Here is a 13,617-nt window from a genome sequence, read left to right as displayed (position 1 = left end):
ACACCATCCCCACCACTTGTATATATAGAGATGGCAGCTCCGGTCACACACTGCTTGCACTGGCACTAAGCCAAAGCACCAGCCTGAAGATGGCGAGTGAGACCTCGCCAAACGTTGCCTAGATACTTTGAATCTTACGCGGAGAGAACCCGAATAACCAAAGATCCACATACAAATACCCATGAGAACCTCAGAAAACATATATATATATATATATATATATATATATATATATATATATATATATATATATATATATATATATATATATATATATATATGTAAATAAAGCACACATTCCATTCCAATTCAATTATATCATTAATATTCATTAAAATCTAGAGGTTCTTTTGGCTTCGTATTTCAATTCTTAGAAATGGAGATCTGGAACTATGAGAAACAACAAGAAATGCTTGCAGAACAAGAAGATTGGGACAAAGAAGAAGCTATCTTTAATGATCAAATAATTTTAAGTGGGGGGAAAAAAGAAAAGGGGGGAAAGAGAGTGAAAGGTTTAAAACTAGAAAAAACAACCAAAAAGAAGAAGAATAATTTGAAAGATAAGTATAATATTAGAAAGCAACAGAAGAGGGGATTACAGATGAGAGAGTTAGAAGTAGAGAGACGAGGGGGTAAAAAGGGGAGGGAGAAGAAGAGGGAAGAAGGCAAGGAAAAGAAGTTGTAAAAGACAGAAACAAGAAATGGAGAAACAGGGAAAAGATATAAGGATTGTAACCATAAGCTTGTTTAGAGATAACGGGGGGGGGGGGGGGATTAAATTGCAAAAGGGATTCTGCAAAGGTACATAAGATAACATTGTTATATTATAAACAGAAATAATTTTAGAAAATATGATTAAAATGATGGATAAAATATTTACTGTAATGTAGTTGAATGTTTGGTAATAAATAAATGAATTAAAATGATTGAGAGAATTAACTGGGAACATTTTTAATTATTAGTAATAATTTATAAAAATATAAGTGAGAAATATGGGAAAAAAAGAATTAACTATGGAAAGTTTACAAGTGTTCCCAAGGAAGTATGATATTTAATTGAAAAGAAATGTTAAAGATGTTAAGCAAATGTGCATAGTATTTACATAGGTATCCTGAGACAGCATCACTGTAAAACATAATAGTAGATCCGTAGCTTTGGAAAAAGATGATTGTGGAGGGTTAATAAATGAAAGTTGGAACATACTTATCTAGTTTCCACGACCTAACTGCTTTTTTTCTGACATTAAGCTTCATTAATGGGACCCTAAGTCCAACTTCCTTGGTGTGCTATGATTAGGGATAAGACAGTAATCTTGAAAAGTGGATAAGTATAGTCCAGCCTCATTTATTAGTGAGTACATTACTGAGGGCTCTCTGAGAGCTGCTTGATCCTTTTTCTCACAATTGCCAGTAGGGTATAGAGTGGCTTATAAAAAATCTATACTGGATAAAGGCATACTAACAGGGAAGCTAGGTTCTGAATTAATGTTTCACTAAAATAGCTGTCTTTAATTCAGAACTGCATGCTACCATTATGCTCAACAGAATCTTTATGCATGGAAGCAGCATTCATGCAATAATGTACCATTTTCTATACAGAAAACTTGTGAGTCTCACTCGTATCTAATATAGCTGTATCTATAAAATCTCAGCCCACATCCCATGTTCTAACCGATATAATGTCCCCAGAATATAACACTTTCTTATATAAGCTCACTTACCACTCTCAAAACCACCACAATGACCCCAGAAATTGTTCCTCTCTTATCGTCAATAGATTTGATACAATTTTATAGTTAACTTTCATTCTGCAGTCTCCTGACAGGTGTGACAAGGAGTGCAGTATAACTTTATTGCTGCATATACTACGGACCATTAAATGATCTTAAATAGCCTTTTCTTGGTCCAGCAAGTATCTACTTAAGCAAATATAATGGGTAGTATGCTGCATGTGGATTCCTGGTTTTTAGATCTTTTTAATTTTCTTGTAGAAGAGATGCTATAAATAGTTTTCTCACTTCTGTTCAGTTTTTTGTTGTTGTTCTTTAATTGCCTTCTATCCTTCAGGTCTAAATTCTAAGACAAGTTCAGAAGCTGCAAAAAGGAAGCCAGAATAAATTTAATATAACTCCCATATATCAGAAGGGCTTTTTTAAACTTATGGCATTACTAAAATTTGGCCTATTTATTATAAGATTATGTATTAACTTGTCACTGACGGAATTAGTATCACTCATTCAATTATTTTTTTAAATAATCTCTATGCTAGTAACACATTTCATGCAATATGATATCCATGTATTATATATTTAAATTTTTTTGAAGATTTAGTTCAAACATATCCCTTATGTAATCCGCATCATTAGCCTGAGAAACATTTCTGATACTCAACAAGTAAACTGTGCTATATCAGGAGTTTTCTTTATAAAATTGAATTAGCTAGTGAGTCTGTAATGAAAAAATGCTTTTTGAATTTTATGTAATATGATTCTCAAACTATTTCAGAAAAATCAGAATTTTTTTTATGGATAGCACTTTGCCTGCCACTACCAATAACTTGTCATGTGCACCGAGGACATTTTACAACATATATTCAGTGTATCACCTGAACTAAGATTCCATCAGCAATGTATTAGGAAGTATAGAAAAAGCACAAGTCTGTATCTTTAAAAGTTTATTTTGAAAGTATTGTTCTCCTAGTCCTATAGGTTTTTGTATGTGAGCTCAATATTCCCCATTAAAATGTTAAGCTTGTTGCCTTGTTTTACTTAGGTAAAAGCCATTGCATACATTTCTGTATTTTCTTGGGATTTTTGGATTATACTTAAATTTTTATCTGAATGAAGGATGTTCTAAAAACAGACATATTTTCTCTTTCACTGTGTCTATTTATTAGATGTCTATCCATCCCTTTCATTCAAGAGCTTAAGACAGTATAAATAGTGCTCTCACTCCTTATTTTTCTCTCTACAACTGTCAATATTGCACTGAGAAAGAGAATGATTCTTGAACTTATTGAGTAAAGTTATATCTCTAATGAGGGAATAGAATATGGGCTTCCCAGCTCTTACTCCAAAACCCTAATTCTCCCACACTTGCTTATGTTGCATCAAAAGCTGTACAAGTAATCCTCACTTACCGGCTGCTCATTCAGCAACTGTTTGAAGTTGCAGCAGCAGTGAAAAAAGAGATTTATGGACAGCCCTTGAAGTTACAGCCATCGCAGCATCCCCACAGTCACATGATCAAGATTCAAGCACTTTGCAACCTGTATGCATTCATGACAGCTGCAGCCTCCCACAGTCGTGTGATTTCCATTTGTAACCTTCACAGCCGGCTTCCAACAAGCAAAGTCAATGGGGAAGCCAACAGGGAGCTGTAAGTCACAGTCACAAGATGCTGTGCTTAATGAACCAAACAAACAAAGTACCATCAAAATGCTTAAGCTGCCTAAGCAGCTACCCAGCCACTCTATAGAAATAGTTTTGTCTTGTGACAGAATGAAAACAGAAAATCAGGAAGCTGATAGTCCGGCAAAATATTCTGAAGCCAAGAATCAGCCTGTGAAAGATTTTTCCCCCCTCATTGTTCTCATATGGTTATATGGTAGATTTATTTAATTATTGAAATGTTGACGTTACTTGACTCCCCGATGACTCTGGATAGTTTATAAATGAAATAAGAGATAATAGACGTCAAAAAGAATGTGGCTGACCACAAGAACAAACATTTAATCTTTGGTTAAACTAAACTAACCAAAAGGGGATAAACAACTATCTTCTTCCAAGGCTTGAGAGATCCAGCCAGAGATAAATTATTCAAAGATCTGTAATGCAAGTTTAAGACATAAACCTCATTGCCCCCCCCCTCCAATTATTTTAATTTCTACATGCTGCTAATCTTTGACTAATACTGCATTGTGATTTCTAGGTTGTTGAATATAGTTGTTACCTCAAAACTAATTTTGGTTGCAATTTATAACTGCCTATTAATGCATGACCGACTAATTATTGGGGAGCTTTGTAAGTTCCTGCTAAGATAATCAAGATTAAATGAGGATTAGGTTTGCAGTTAAGAGGAAGCTGATCACCAGATCAGGTGGCATGACATATATATTTTTCCTTAATATTGGCACAGGCTTAAAAAGCAGTTGGAGAATTATAAAGAAGATGAAATGGAAAATGCCTGTGAGGCTCTTCAAATGGAAATTGAATTTCTGCAGATGGTACACTCTTTTAACTTAACATGTATCATTATGGTGTGAGGTGGGGAAATAGATTCTATTATCTTGCACATAAAATACTTCTTTATAAATAGTGTACTATCAGGCAGGTAGATCTACTGGCTCTACAGACAGTTATCTGTATTTCCCATTATACACATGTCACTCCTTTTACTAGAAGCAGTATGTTGCTTCTAGTACTTGCTGGAAAGATAGGAAGCCTAATTTTCTTGCTTGGGCATGATTCTTAGATATTAGATTAGTCTCAATGCTTTTCTCAAAAACTGTTTGTTTCCAGTTTTCAGTAAAAACACCCCATAACAAACAATTGGTTTGCTTAATGACATGGTGTTCACTTAACAAATGTCACAAACAAGGTTGGGGTGTCAGGTGAGTCATATGGGTGACCTGCTTTATGACCATCACAACTACGGGCAGGCTCTGTTATGATTGTGAGGACCATCTGTACTCGTGCTATAGAGAACTGCAGCCTAACCTCTTGTATACGTTTCAGTTGCAATAGGAACACTAGCTATATGCAACTGTAATACACACAAGGAGAAATCCTTTATATACTGGCTGAAGATATTAAGAGACCACAGGATGATACAGAAATGTTTTAAGTAACTAGATAAAGCTATTGGAATGCATTGCTTGTTATATATGCTTGTTATATAACAGCTATTTAGTTCATCACTAGAACATCTAGGGCAGTGGTTCCCAAAGTGGGTGGTATTATCCCCTGGGGGGCGGTGGGATGCCTTAGGGAGCGGTAAGAGGCAAGGGGGCCGGCAGGGGGGCACTAAGACATGGCAGGGGGGGCGTTCGAGATGCCGGTCCCGCAGGCTCACTGACTGCCGGCCACGCAGCCCATTGACTGTTTCATCGCTTTGTAACCGGCACCTCAAATGCGGAACCCGTGCGCAGTGAGCCTTGCCAAGCCTGTGGGGAAGAGGTGGGAGGTGGTGAAAAGAAGGCGCCTTAAGCTTGCAGGTTGCCCTCTCCGGTGGAAGTGGCGGAGGCACACCAGAAGGCCCGAAAGCAAAACCCTCCCAAGGCGCACAGTGAAAGGGGTGGGTGGTCCGGCGTTAGGGCCCCCTTCTCCAGAGGAGAACAAGGGAGCACGCAGTGCCTGCCCAGCCTCTGCCTCTCCAGCCAGCCAGGCTTGTGCGCATACGGGGGGTGCAGCTGCGGCTCTCCAAGGCACGTGGCTCGGTTCGGCTCTACGTGGCCGTCCCGGACCTAGAACCTAGCCTCCCTCTGCAGCCTGGTTCTATCGACTGAGCCCTGCGCTTGCTTGCTTGCTTGCATGCCTAGTTTCCAAGCGATCATTCTCTCTGCCTCCGCTGGTTTGGGCTGCTTCTGCATGCCTTCCTCCTCCCGGGTATAGAAGGGGCAGAGGGGCAGCTGTAGGGGACTGCAGAAGGGGCAGCTGCAGGGGGCTGCAGAAAGGGCAGAGGGGCAGCTGCAGGAGGCTGGGGAAGGGGCAGAGGGGCAGCTGCAGGGGCTGCAGAAGGGGCAGAGGGGCACATGCAGGGGTCTGCAGAAGGGACAGAGGGGCAGCTGCAGGGGGCTGGAGAAGGGGCAGAGAGGCAGCTGCATTAAGAAGCAGGAAGATCTTAGCCATGGTTTATTCATTGACTAAGCCGGAATCAAACAGCATGCTAAACTCTAAACCAGAATGGCTGGGTTGATATATTCAGCCCGTGTTTCTCAACCTTGGCAACTTGTGTGGACTTCAATTCCCACTCTGGCTTTGCTCTACTTTCCCAAAGTGCCACCGCTGTCGCATTCTTTCTGTCTGTCTGTCCATCCATCTATACATCTATACATCCATCCATCCATCCAAAAGTTCTGCCTTTCTGTCTACCTACCTACCTACCTACCTAACTACCTACTTATCTCTCTACCAATATAGATCTATCTATCTATCTATCTATCTATCTATCTATCTATCTATCTATCTATCATCTATCATCTATCATCTATCCATACATACATCCAAGATGTCTGCCTTTCTGACTGGCTACCTGTTTTTCTGTCTACCTACCTATCTATCTATCAATATAGATCTACCTACCTACCTACTTATCTACCAATCTACTTACCTACCTATCCATACATTCATCCAAAAGGTCTGCCTGCCTGCCTATCTACCTATCTATCTACCATCTATCTACCTACCTACCTGTCTCTCTCTGTCTGTCTGTCTCTCTCTATCCATCCATCCATCTATCCATGTTCGAAGCGCCAACCCCGCAGGCACATTGGGAAAGTAGAGCAAAGCCAGTCTGGGAGGGAGGGAGGGAGGAAGAGAGAGAGAGAGAGAGAGGGAGGGAGGGAGGGAGGGAGGGAGGGAGAGAGAGAGACCTGATGCATCTGATTGAAATGAGGCCTAGTTTAGACTGAGGCCCTTTTCCACAATGAAACATCTTTGCCAGCACATTGAAACATCTTTGGCTTCTATTAAAGGTTTTGTGGACAAAACATGGTCAAGACTATCAGGAAACTCACATTTTGTTGAGGCTTTAAACAGGATCCATTGGACCAGATCTCCACCCTAAAAATTACCTTTCCCCAATGTATTACAGTACCAATTCTGAAGAAGGCAAAACCAAAATGTACTGGTAAATTACAAGGAGAACACATACACACACACACACACACTCACTTCTAACCCTGCTGGAGCAAGTGATTGGACTAGAATAGATATCTCATTATCTTTCTCCTCCCTCCCTCCCTCCCTCCTTCTTTCTTTTTCTTTCTGTCCCTTCCTTCCATCCTCCCCTTTCTTTGTCCCTTTTTCTTTCTTTCCCTTCTCTCTCTCTCTCTCTCTCTCTCTCTCTCTCTCTCTCTCTCTCTCTCTCTCTCTCTCTCTCTCTCTTCTTTCTCTCTCTTTCCCTCTCTAAGGCTCACCCCATTGACTTGACTTGCTTGGGCAGGTCCCTCCAATGCAGTGGGCTCAATGGGGTGCACCTGCAGGGCCAGCACCTAGAATGCGGCAGAGTCGGCATATTTGAAAAGTAGAGCAAAGCCAGAGGTTGGTAATTTTTGCTGCAAAGAATCACAAAAGCTTCTGGGTTGTGCACTAGAAGGGACACACATGTCAATGCAATTCAGCAACATAAAATAATGAGATACAAATAAAACAAATCAAAAAGAATCGGCAAAGCATCTCTGATTAGATTTTATTCACTGCTAGAATCTAATCAGAGATGCTTTGCCAATTCTAGTGCAATGACCTGCTCCAGCAGGGTTAGAAGGGAGTGTGTGTGTATGTGTGTGCATAGCTATCAAAACTCCGAAAACAGGTCAAGTATCTTTGGGGAGGCCAGTCATAAATTAGAACACTTGCTAAACAACCGGCCATTAAGTGAAGATCACTTGTATTTGTTTTGCCAGTCACCTGGCCATGCCCACCCATTCACATGACCACCAAATCACACCTACCCCGTCATGTGATCAGCAAGCCATGCCCAGCCAGAAAGCCACGCCAGCCAGTCATGTGCCAGCAAGCCACGCCCACCCAGTCACATGACCAGCAAGCCACACCCACCCAGCCACGTGACCAGCAAGCTACACCCTCAAATTAGGCCACTCCCACAGAAATTTGAATCCCACCCCTGGGTGGGGGGCACCGAGGATGAATTTGTAACCCCAAGGGGGCGGTGGACTGAAAAAGTTTGGGAACCACTGATCTAGGGGGATAATTTATTACCACTGGAACATCTACGGGGATAATTTATTACCACTAGAACATCTAGGGGGGTAATTGTTAGAAATCCCTTTCTTCCAAAATAAAATAACAGACAGAACTCCCAAACTCCCTCTTCCCCTTCAAGCTGAAAACAGTTCCACTACTGGTTATTCATGCATACTTCTTTCACCTGCAGAATAAAAGAGATACCTGTAATCTACCTCATAGTTGTTCCAAATAATAGAGAGAACAAACTCCTCCATCATATTCAAACTGACAGGAGAAAATTTGGCTTTCTTTAATATGCGCTGCTCATGAAATCAAAACCTTCCATCAAATGCTAGATACAAGAAAGCAGTTATAAAAAGATGATTTGCAGATCCCAGACTATTTCCTTTGTCTCCTTCATAAATAATCCAACAGTAGCAATGGGGTGTAGGGCAAAGTCCCCCACCCCTTTCTGCTGGCAATTCAACCTGTCAGCGTTCTGCAGAATTTATTAGGGATTCAGGTTTATGTTAGTAAATGTCAAGTAAAATTAGTTTGTTGTTTAATTTAAAGTAAGGAGCAAGGAACTTCAGACAACTAGTGAGTCCCACTCTGCTTTTTTTTACTTCCCTTTCAGGAATTGTTACAAAAAAAGTCTTCAGCCAAATGAATAACATATTGTGGACTGATTCAAATGTCAGAGGAACAGAATATTGTAGCATTTGGAAAAATGCTACTTTTATCATCCTTATTGGTTAAATCTATCATCCTCTGCTTTTTCTGCTAGCAGAGCAAGGAATCTGTTTTTTCACAATACATGTTGTATCTTTGCTTCTGGATATTTATTACCATGAATGTCTAACAACTGTAAACAAATCATTTTCCTTTCACATAGTGGGATTTTTCCTTGGCAATGTTCCCATTCCCATATTCAACAGTAAAAACTTGTCTACATTCTGTTTTTATCATCTGTGGCAGAAGCGCTAACAGTTTCACACACAACATAGACATTATCCTTATATATACAGTACAGGTTTTTTTTTAAAAAAATGTTTTAAAAAACATTTATATGTTTTCTTTCTTTAGGGTTAAATAACTTGTTTACATAAAACTCTGAATTTCACAATATTTCCAATGGTAATTTTATATATCAGTATTTATGCTGCCATGTTATTTTATCATTTGTATTATGAAATCAATTGTTACATAAATAGCCAATATTTATACTAATATGGTGTCATTCTTCTATAAACTACTTAGTGTTGAAGTTCTCACATGTTAATTGTATTTTTTAATGTAATATAGAATTGATCAATTTGGCAACATACGAATAATTAATAAACAAATAAATATGGACAAGTTGTGTTATATTGTGCACAGACTGCTATTAGCAATAACTACTTATGGTTATGCATGTTTTACTATGGTAACCTTTTTCGTTTGATTTATAACCCTTATCTAGCTGATATTTTTAAAATATTCCTGTTCTTTAAATTCCTGGGTAATTAAAGATCATAAACTATATGTATAGATCAAAATTATATAAAATATATAAATTATATAACAGTTGAGAGTTGGGCTCTAACAGTTTAGATTACAGTTTATATTGAACCAATTCTATATCATGATGCCTTGTTTTAGAGCATGCCAATTTCTCATCTTTCTTTCTTTTTCTTTTTCTGTTAAAGGTCTGATGAAGCATAAAGTCTGCTAGATGCCAAATGATGTGTTTACAGACACCATTTTGCCTCCACCAGCAGTGCTTTATGGCTTTGAGCATCATAACTATGTAAAGAGATAACGAATGAAATCCCCATGTTATGTGCTTTGTAGGTGTATGTGTACATCTACCATGCATATTTCATACTGCAACTCTAGTCTGAAGAAGATCTGAACCAGAACACTAGAGCGGGTATTAAAAGAATATCTGGCAAATCCATTTATCCTCTGAGCAATGTATTTCTAGAAATAAAATAACACACATCCTGTCTATTTTCATAATCTCCATATCCTGGTTTTTTTTTCATATAATACAATGTTCAAGCAAAAATTTAATAGACTTTCAAAATCAGTATGTCCATGTTTCTCAGACAAACAAAATTATGGTTCACATCACTCATATTGAACTGAAGAAATAAAACATCAGTGAAGAAGAATAGAATTATGTCCCAAAAACATTTATGATGGAAACTTAATTGATGCAAGTGTGTTGTATATGCAGATGCTGAAATTAGCACCATTATCTTACTCATACAGAAATCTCAGGCTCATTTAATCTATTTGTGCACAAAGCGTGGGTATGTCTGCATGTACAATTTTTAAATCAAAGATGAGTAATTCTTGAGATAACAAGAAGAGAAAGATGAATCTTATGTCATTTTAATTAGACTGCTACTATACCGAACATTTCCAGATTTGTTTGAATACATGGGATTATTAGCAATATACCAGATATCATGAAAAAAGTTAAATGTTTATAAATAAAACACAATATATTTGATATATTTTTTTTAGAAAAAAGGTTAAGAACATCAATCACCTAAACAGATCTTTTGACATGAAAAAAATATTGAAAAGCAAAAATTATTCTTGCAAGCTAAAGTGGTAAAGGAAAGTACTGTTTCTATTATTTGTCAAATAAACAGTGAATGAAGATGGCTCACTTTTTACTTCTTTTTTTTAGGATGGTATAGTTCACTGATTCTACTAGACATTAAGTAAGTGACTAACTGTTTGGATGTGAAAGACCCTATAGATTAAACCAAATAACCTTCTAATACTTTCAGGTGTAAAACTGCACTAATTCATTCCAAGTCAATCTCTAGATATCATCTGACTTTGGCTGATTTGAAATATTTCATGGCTTGATTACATCAGGAGAGAACTTTTTTAGTATTGTTGTAGAAAATTTGCTCACTATACTTCGGTTCTACTTATAATTTTCTTGTATTTATTAATGAGATGAATGCTATTTTCACTGTTCTGAAGACATTATCAATTCTGCTTATAATCTTTTACTGACAAAAAAGTTTTTTGTTTGCTTTTTTTCAATGTTGTTAAAGACAATGAAAGAAACCTTACTTATCACTAATCTAGACATAGTAGGTCTAGGCAACTAATTGTCAGTGTTCCAAGTAACATCCTCAAAGAACAAAGACTCCAAGGCTAGCATTTCGTTAAAGTTCCATTTTATTAGAGATGTCATACTGGCACGAATCTGAGAGTTCTGGGTTTTCCCCCACCCAAAAGAGAGTCAAGAATCCATCCCCTGCACCCACAAGTCCATCACATATTCCAACCATATCTTGGTCCCAATTGGAGACTATCCACAGTCACGCCCCTCCAGGTGCAGGGCAATCGTCCTTGACTCCCAGAAAAAGGAATGTTGTTGTGGCTAATCTTTCATTGCTCCTTGCAATCCCCCCTCCCGCTTTCCCAAGCACAAAATGTGGCAGCCTTGAAGCTCCAAAGGAAAAAATGTCTTCCAAGGCTGACACTAATTTGACAAAGTGGAGTAAAACAATCCCTCCAAATTTGCTCCTCAAAGCTGTAAAGCAGCCACTTGAAAGCCTAGCTGTGTGTGTGTGTGTGTGTGTGTGTGTGTGTAATAGAAAGATAGACAGGTAACAGACAGACAACTGATAAGCTACTAGTATGAATAGTAGAATAGAGAAAGCATTTGAAAATATTTCTAAAAATTTCTGATTTTTTTAACCATATCCATGCATGAAGTTTCTTTTTCTTACATTAGTAACAGCATAACTTTTGTGACTCTTCTGGGCTCACAGATTAACTACATTTCTGATTTCAAACAAAGGCCCATCTGTTCACACCATGATTTTGAAAAGCTTTGTATTGTGTTTTCAATGTTTATTTTCTTATAACTTCATCCACAGTTTAAATGGTGACCCGATGCTGTTCGGTATTATCAGTGACTTGTGTTTGGAAGATGAGAGCATACTTATATAAGTTTTCATACAATTTTGATACAAAAGCTGGGAGAGCTGAGTAACAGTCTAAATGAAGAAGAAAATGTCTAGACAGACTTGAGCAGTGGGTTGAAGTGGGTAGGAGACAATCTATCAGGGACAAATGGAAAGTTTTGCATCTAAGAAAAGCGATAAGGCATAAATACAGGATATCAGAGACCTGGCTTGGCGATATGACATGCGAAAGGAAATACAGATAGTCTTTGACTGCAAGTTAGACATGAATCAAAAGGAGTCATAACTGTTAAAAAGATATATACTGTTATTTCTTGTGGTGCATTAATAAGAACGTTGTGTCCCCATCACCACTCTACTCTGCTCTCTAGGTAGAGCATTTGATCAAGGAGACCAAACAGGTGTCATACCATCATAATGCAAGCTCTGCTCCCCACACTTTTGAGGCAATCCTGACAAGAAACACAGCAACGAAATACCAAGTCTATCTTTATTGTAAGATTATATATTAGCAGACTCATGGAAGAGTTTTACTTTCTGTAAAACTAGGAGCCTGCCTTCTGAAACGTCCCATGTTTCTTCTCCTGTGGACTGAGGTATCTTTTACCTGCCAGTTGTCCAGTGTACAGTTGTTGTTCCTGTCTCCAAAGGCCATTCTCACACATCATTATATCCCTTTTCTATTGCACATATATACCAAAGGAGTAGAGGTTACATTGCACTGTTTTTGTCAATTTGGCAAAAGTGTTGGATCCTGAGGATATCTTTTGTGTCTACCTCTAGGCCCCATCCTTCAAAATCATTGTGTCCGTGGTGTTAGTTTAGAGAAGGCCTACAAGATGAGGAGAAGCCTAAAAACCAAAGTATATGAGGAATGTTTAAAAGCTCTTTTTATATTTACCAATACAGAAAAGCTGGCAGACATGATAACAGTCATGTCCCCTTGGAGAGGGATGGATGGCTATATAAATTTGATGCATAAATAAACAACAGTCTTGAAATATCTGAAGGATTGTCACGCAAAAAACGGAGTGAGCATATTGTTTATTGCTCCAAAGGACAAACTTGGAATCAGTACATTAAAACTTCTGGAATAAACTACACATTAGAAGAAACTGCCTGATTTAGAAGCTTTCAGAAAATGGACCAGGCAACTATATGAAAAGGTGGGTTCTTGCAAACATTGGAAAAATCAGAGTTGGGCAACATCAAAATCAAATAAATAGAATAAAATAACAATTAAGGGAGGTAAAACCAATTCAGTTTTAGGAAAGTGAAATAATATAAAAAAGAAATTCATAATATAAATCTACTCTGATTCTGTTTATCAGATAGGACAGAGAGGAATTTTAATAGTCTTTCAAAATTCCCTTTGATATAGACTACTAACTGGAGAGTTGAAACCTAACTTGTGGGAATTATCCAACTGGAGAACAGCAATTCAAAATAATATACAAAATCTATAGGATTACCTACAGAACTGAAAAATTCCTATAAAGATTTTCATTTACCTGAATTGGCCCATTCAATACATTCTTACTGGGACACCTCAAATCCTCCTTAATTTACAGAGCTCATATTACAAGCAAACACTTATGCAGATGTGTTGCACATAAAAAACCAGCAGTGGGAAAGAGAGAACAATGATAGTTTTCCAAATACAAATTTGGGGAGAAAATATAGTTTGTTCCCAACATTTGGATAGTACACTGTTTATGACCTCTTGTGTATAGAAGTAAAAAATTTACACACACATTTTTCTTGAAA

The 13,617-nt window shown here is 37.9% G+C and overlaps 1 protein-coding gene across 2 annotated transcripts in view; it reads left to right on the top strand.

Annotated features, from left to right (window-relative positions):
- CCDC172 (coiled-coil domain containing 172) overlaps positions 1 to 10,482 on the top strand; it is a 31,723-nt gene extending 21,241 nt beyond the window's left edge. Inside the window, exons 1-3 of one of the 2 annotated variants that reach the window (XR_015749399.1) lie at positions 4,090 to 4,224; positions 7,132 to 7,261; positions 8,544 to 10,482. Coding sequence is in view for 1 of the 2 variants with exons in the window: in XM_026668552.2 (XP_026524337.2) it covers positions 4,137 to 4,224; positions 8,544 to 8,576 (121 nt within the window). In the remaining variant the exon portion in view is untranslated. Of the gene's footprint in view, positions 1 to 4,089; positions 4,225 to 7,131; positions 7,262 to 8,543 lie in introns of those variants that run through there. The other variant, XM_026668552.2, reaches the window with a different exon arrangement.
- The last annotated feature ends 3,135 nt before the right edge of the window (positions 10,483 to 13,617 follow it).

This window comes from Notechis scutatus, chromosome 4 (assembly GCF_049901735.1).
Source record: "Notechis scutatus isolate UNSWTSFEM ecotype Mainland chromosome 4, rNotScu1.2, whole genome shotgun sequence".
In the NCBI taxonomy this organism is placed as follows: Eukaryota; Metazoa; Chordata; class Lepidosauria; order Squamata; family Elapidae; genus Notechis; species Notechis scutatus.
The sequence above is the reverse complement of the archived record's forward strand: the minus strand, read 5'-3'. Positions and strand labels throughout refer to the sequence as shown.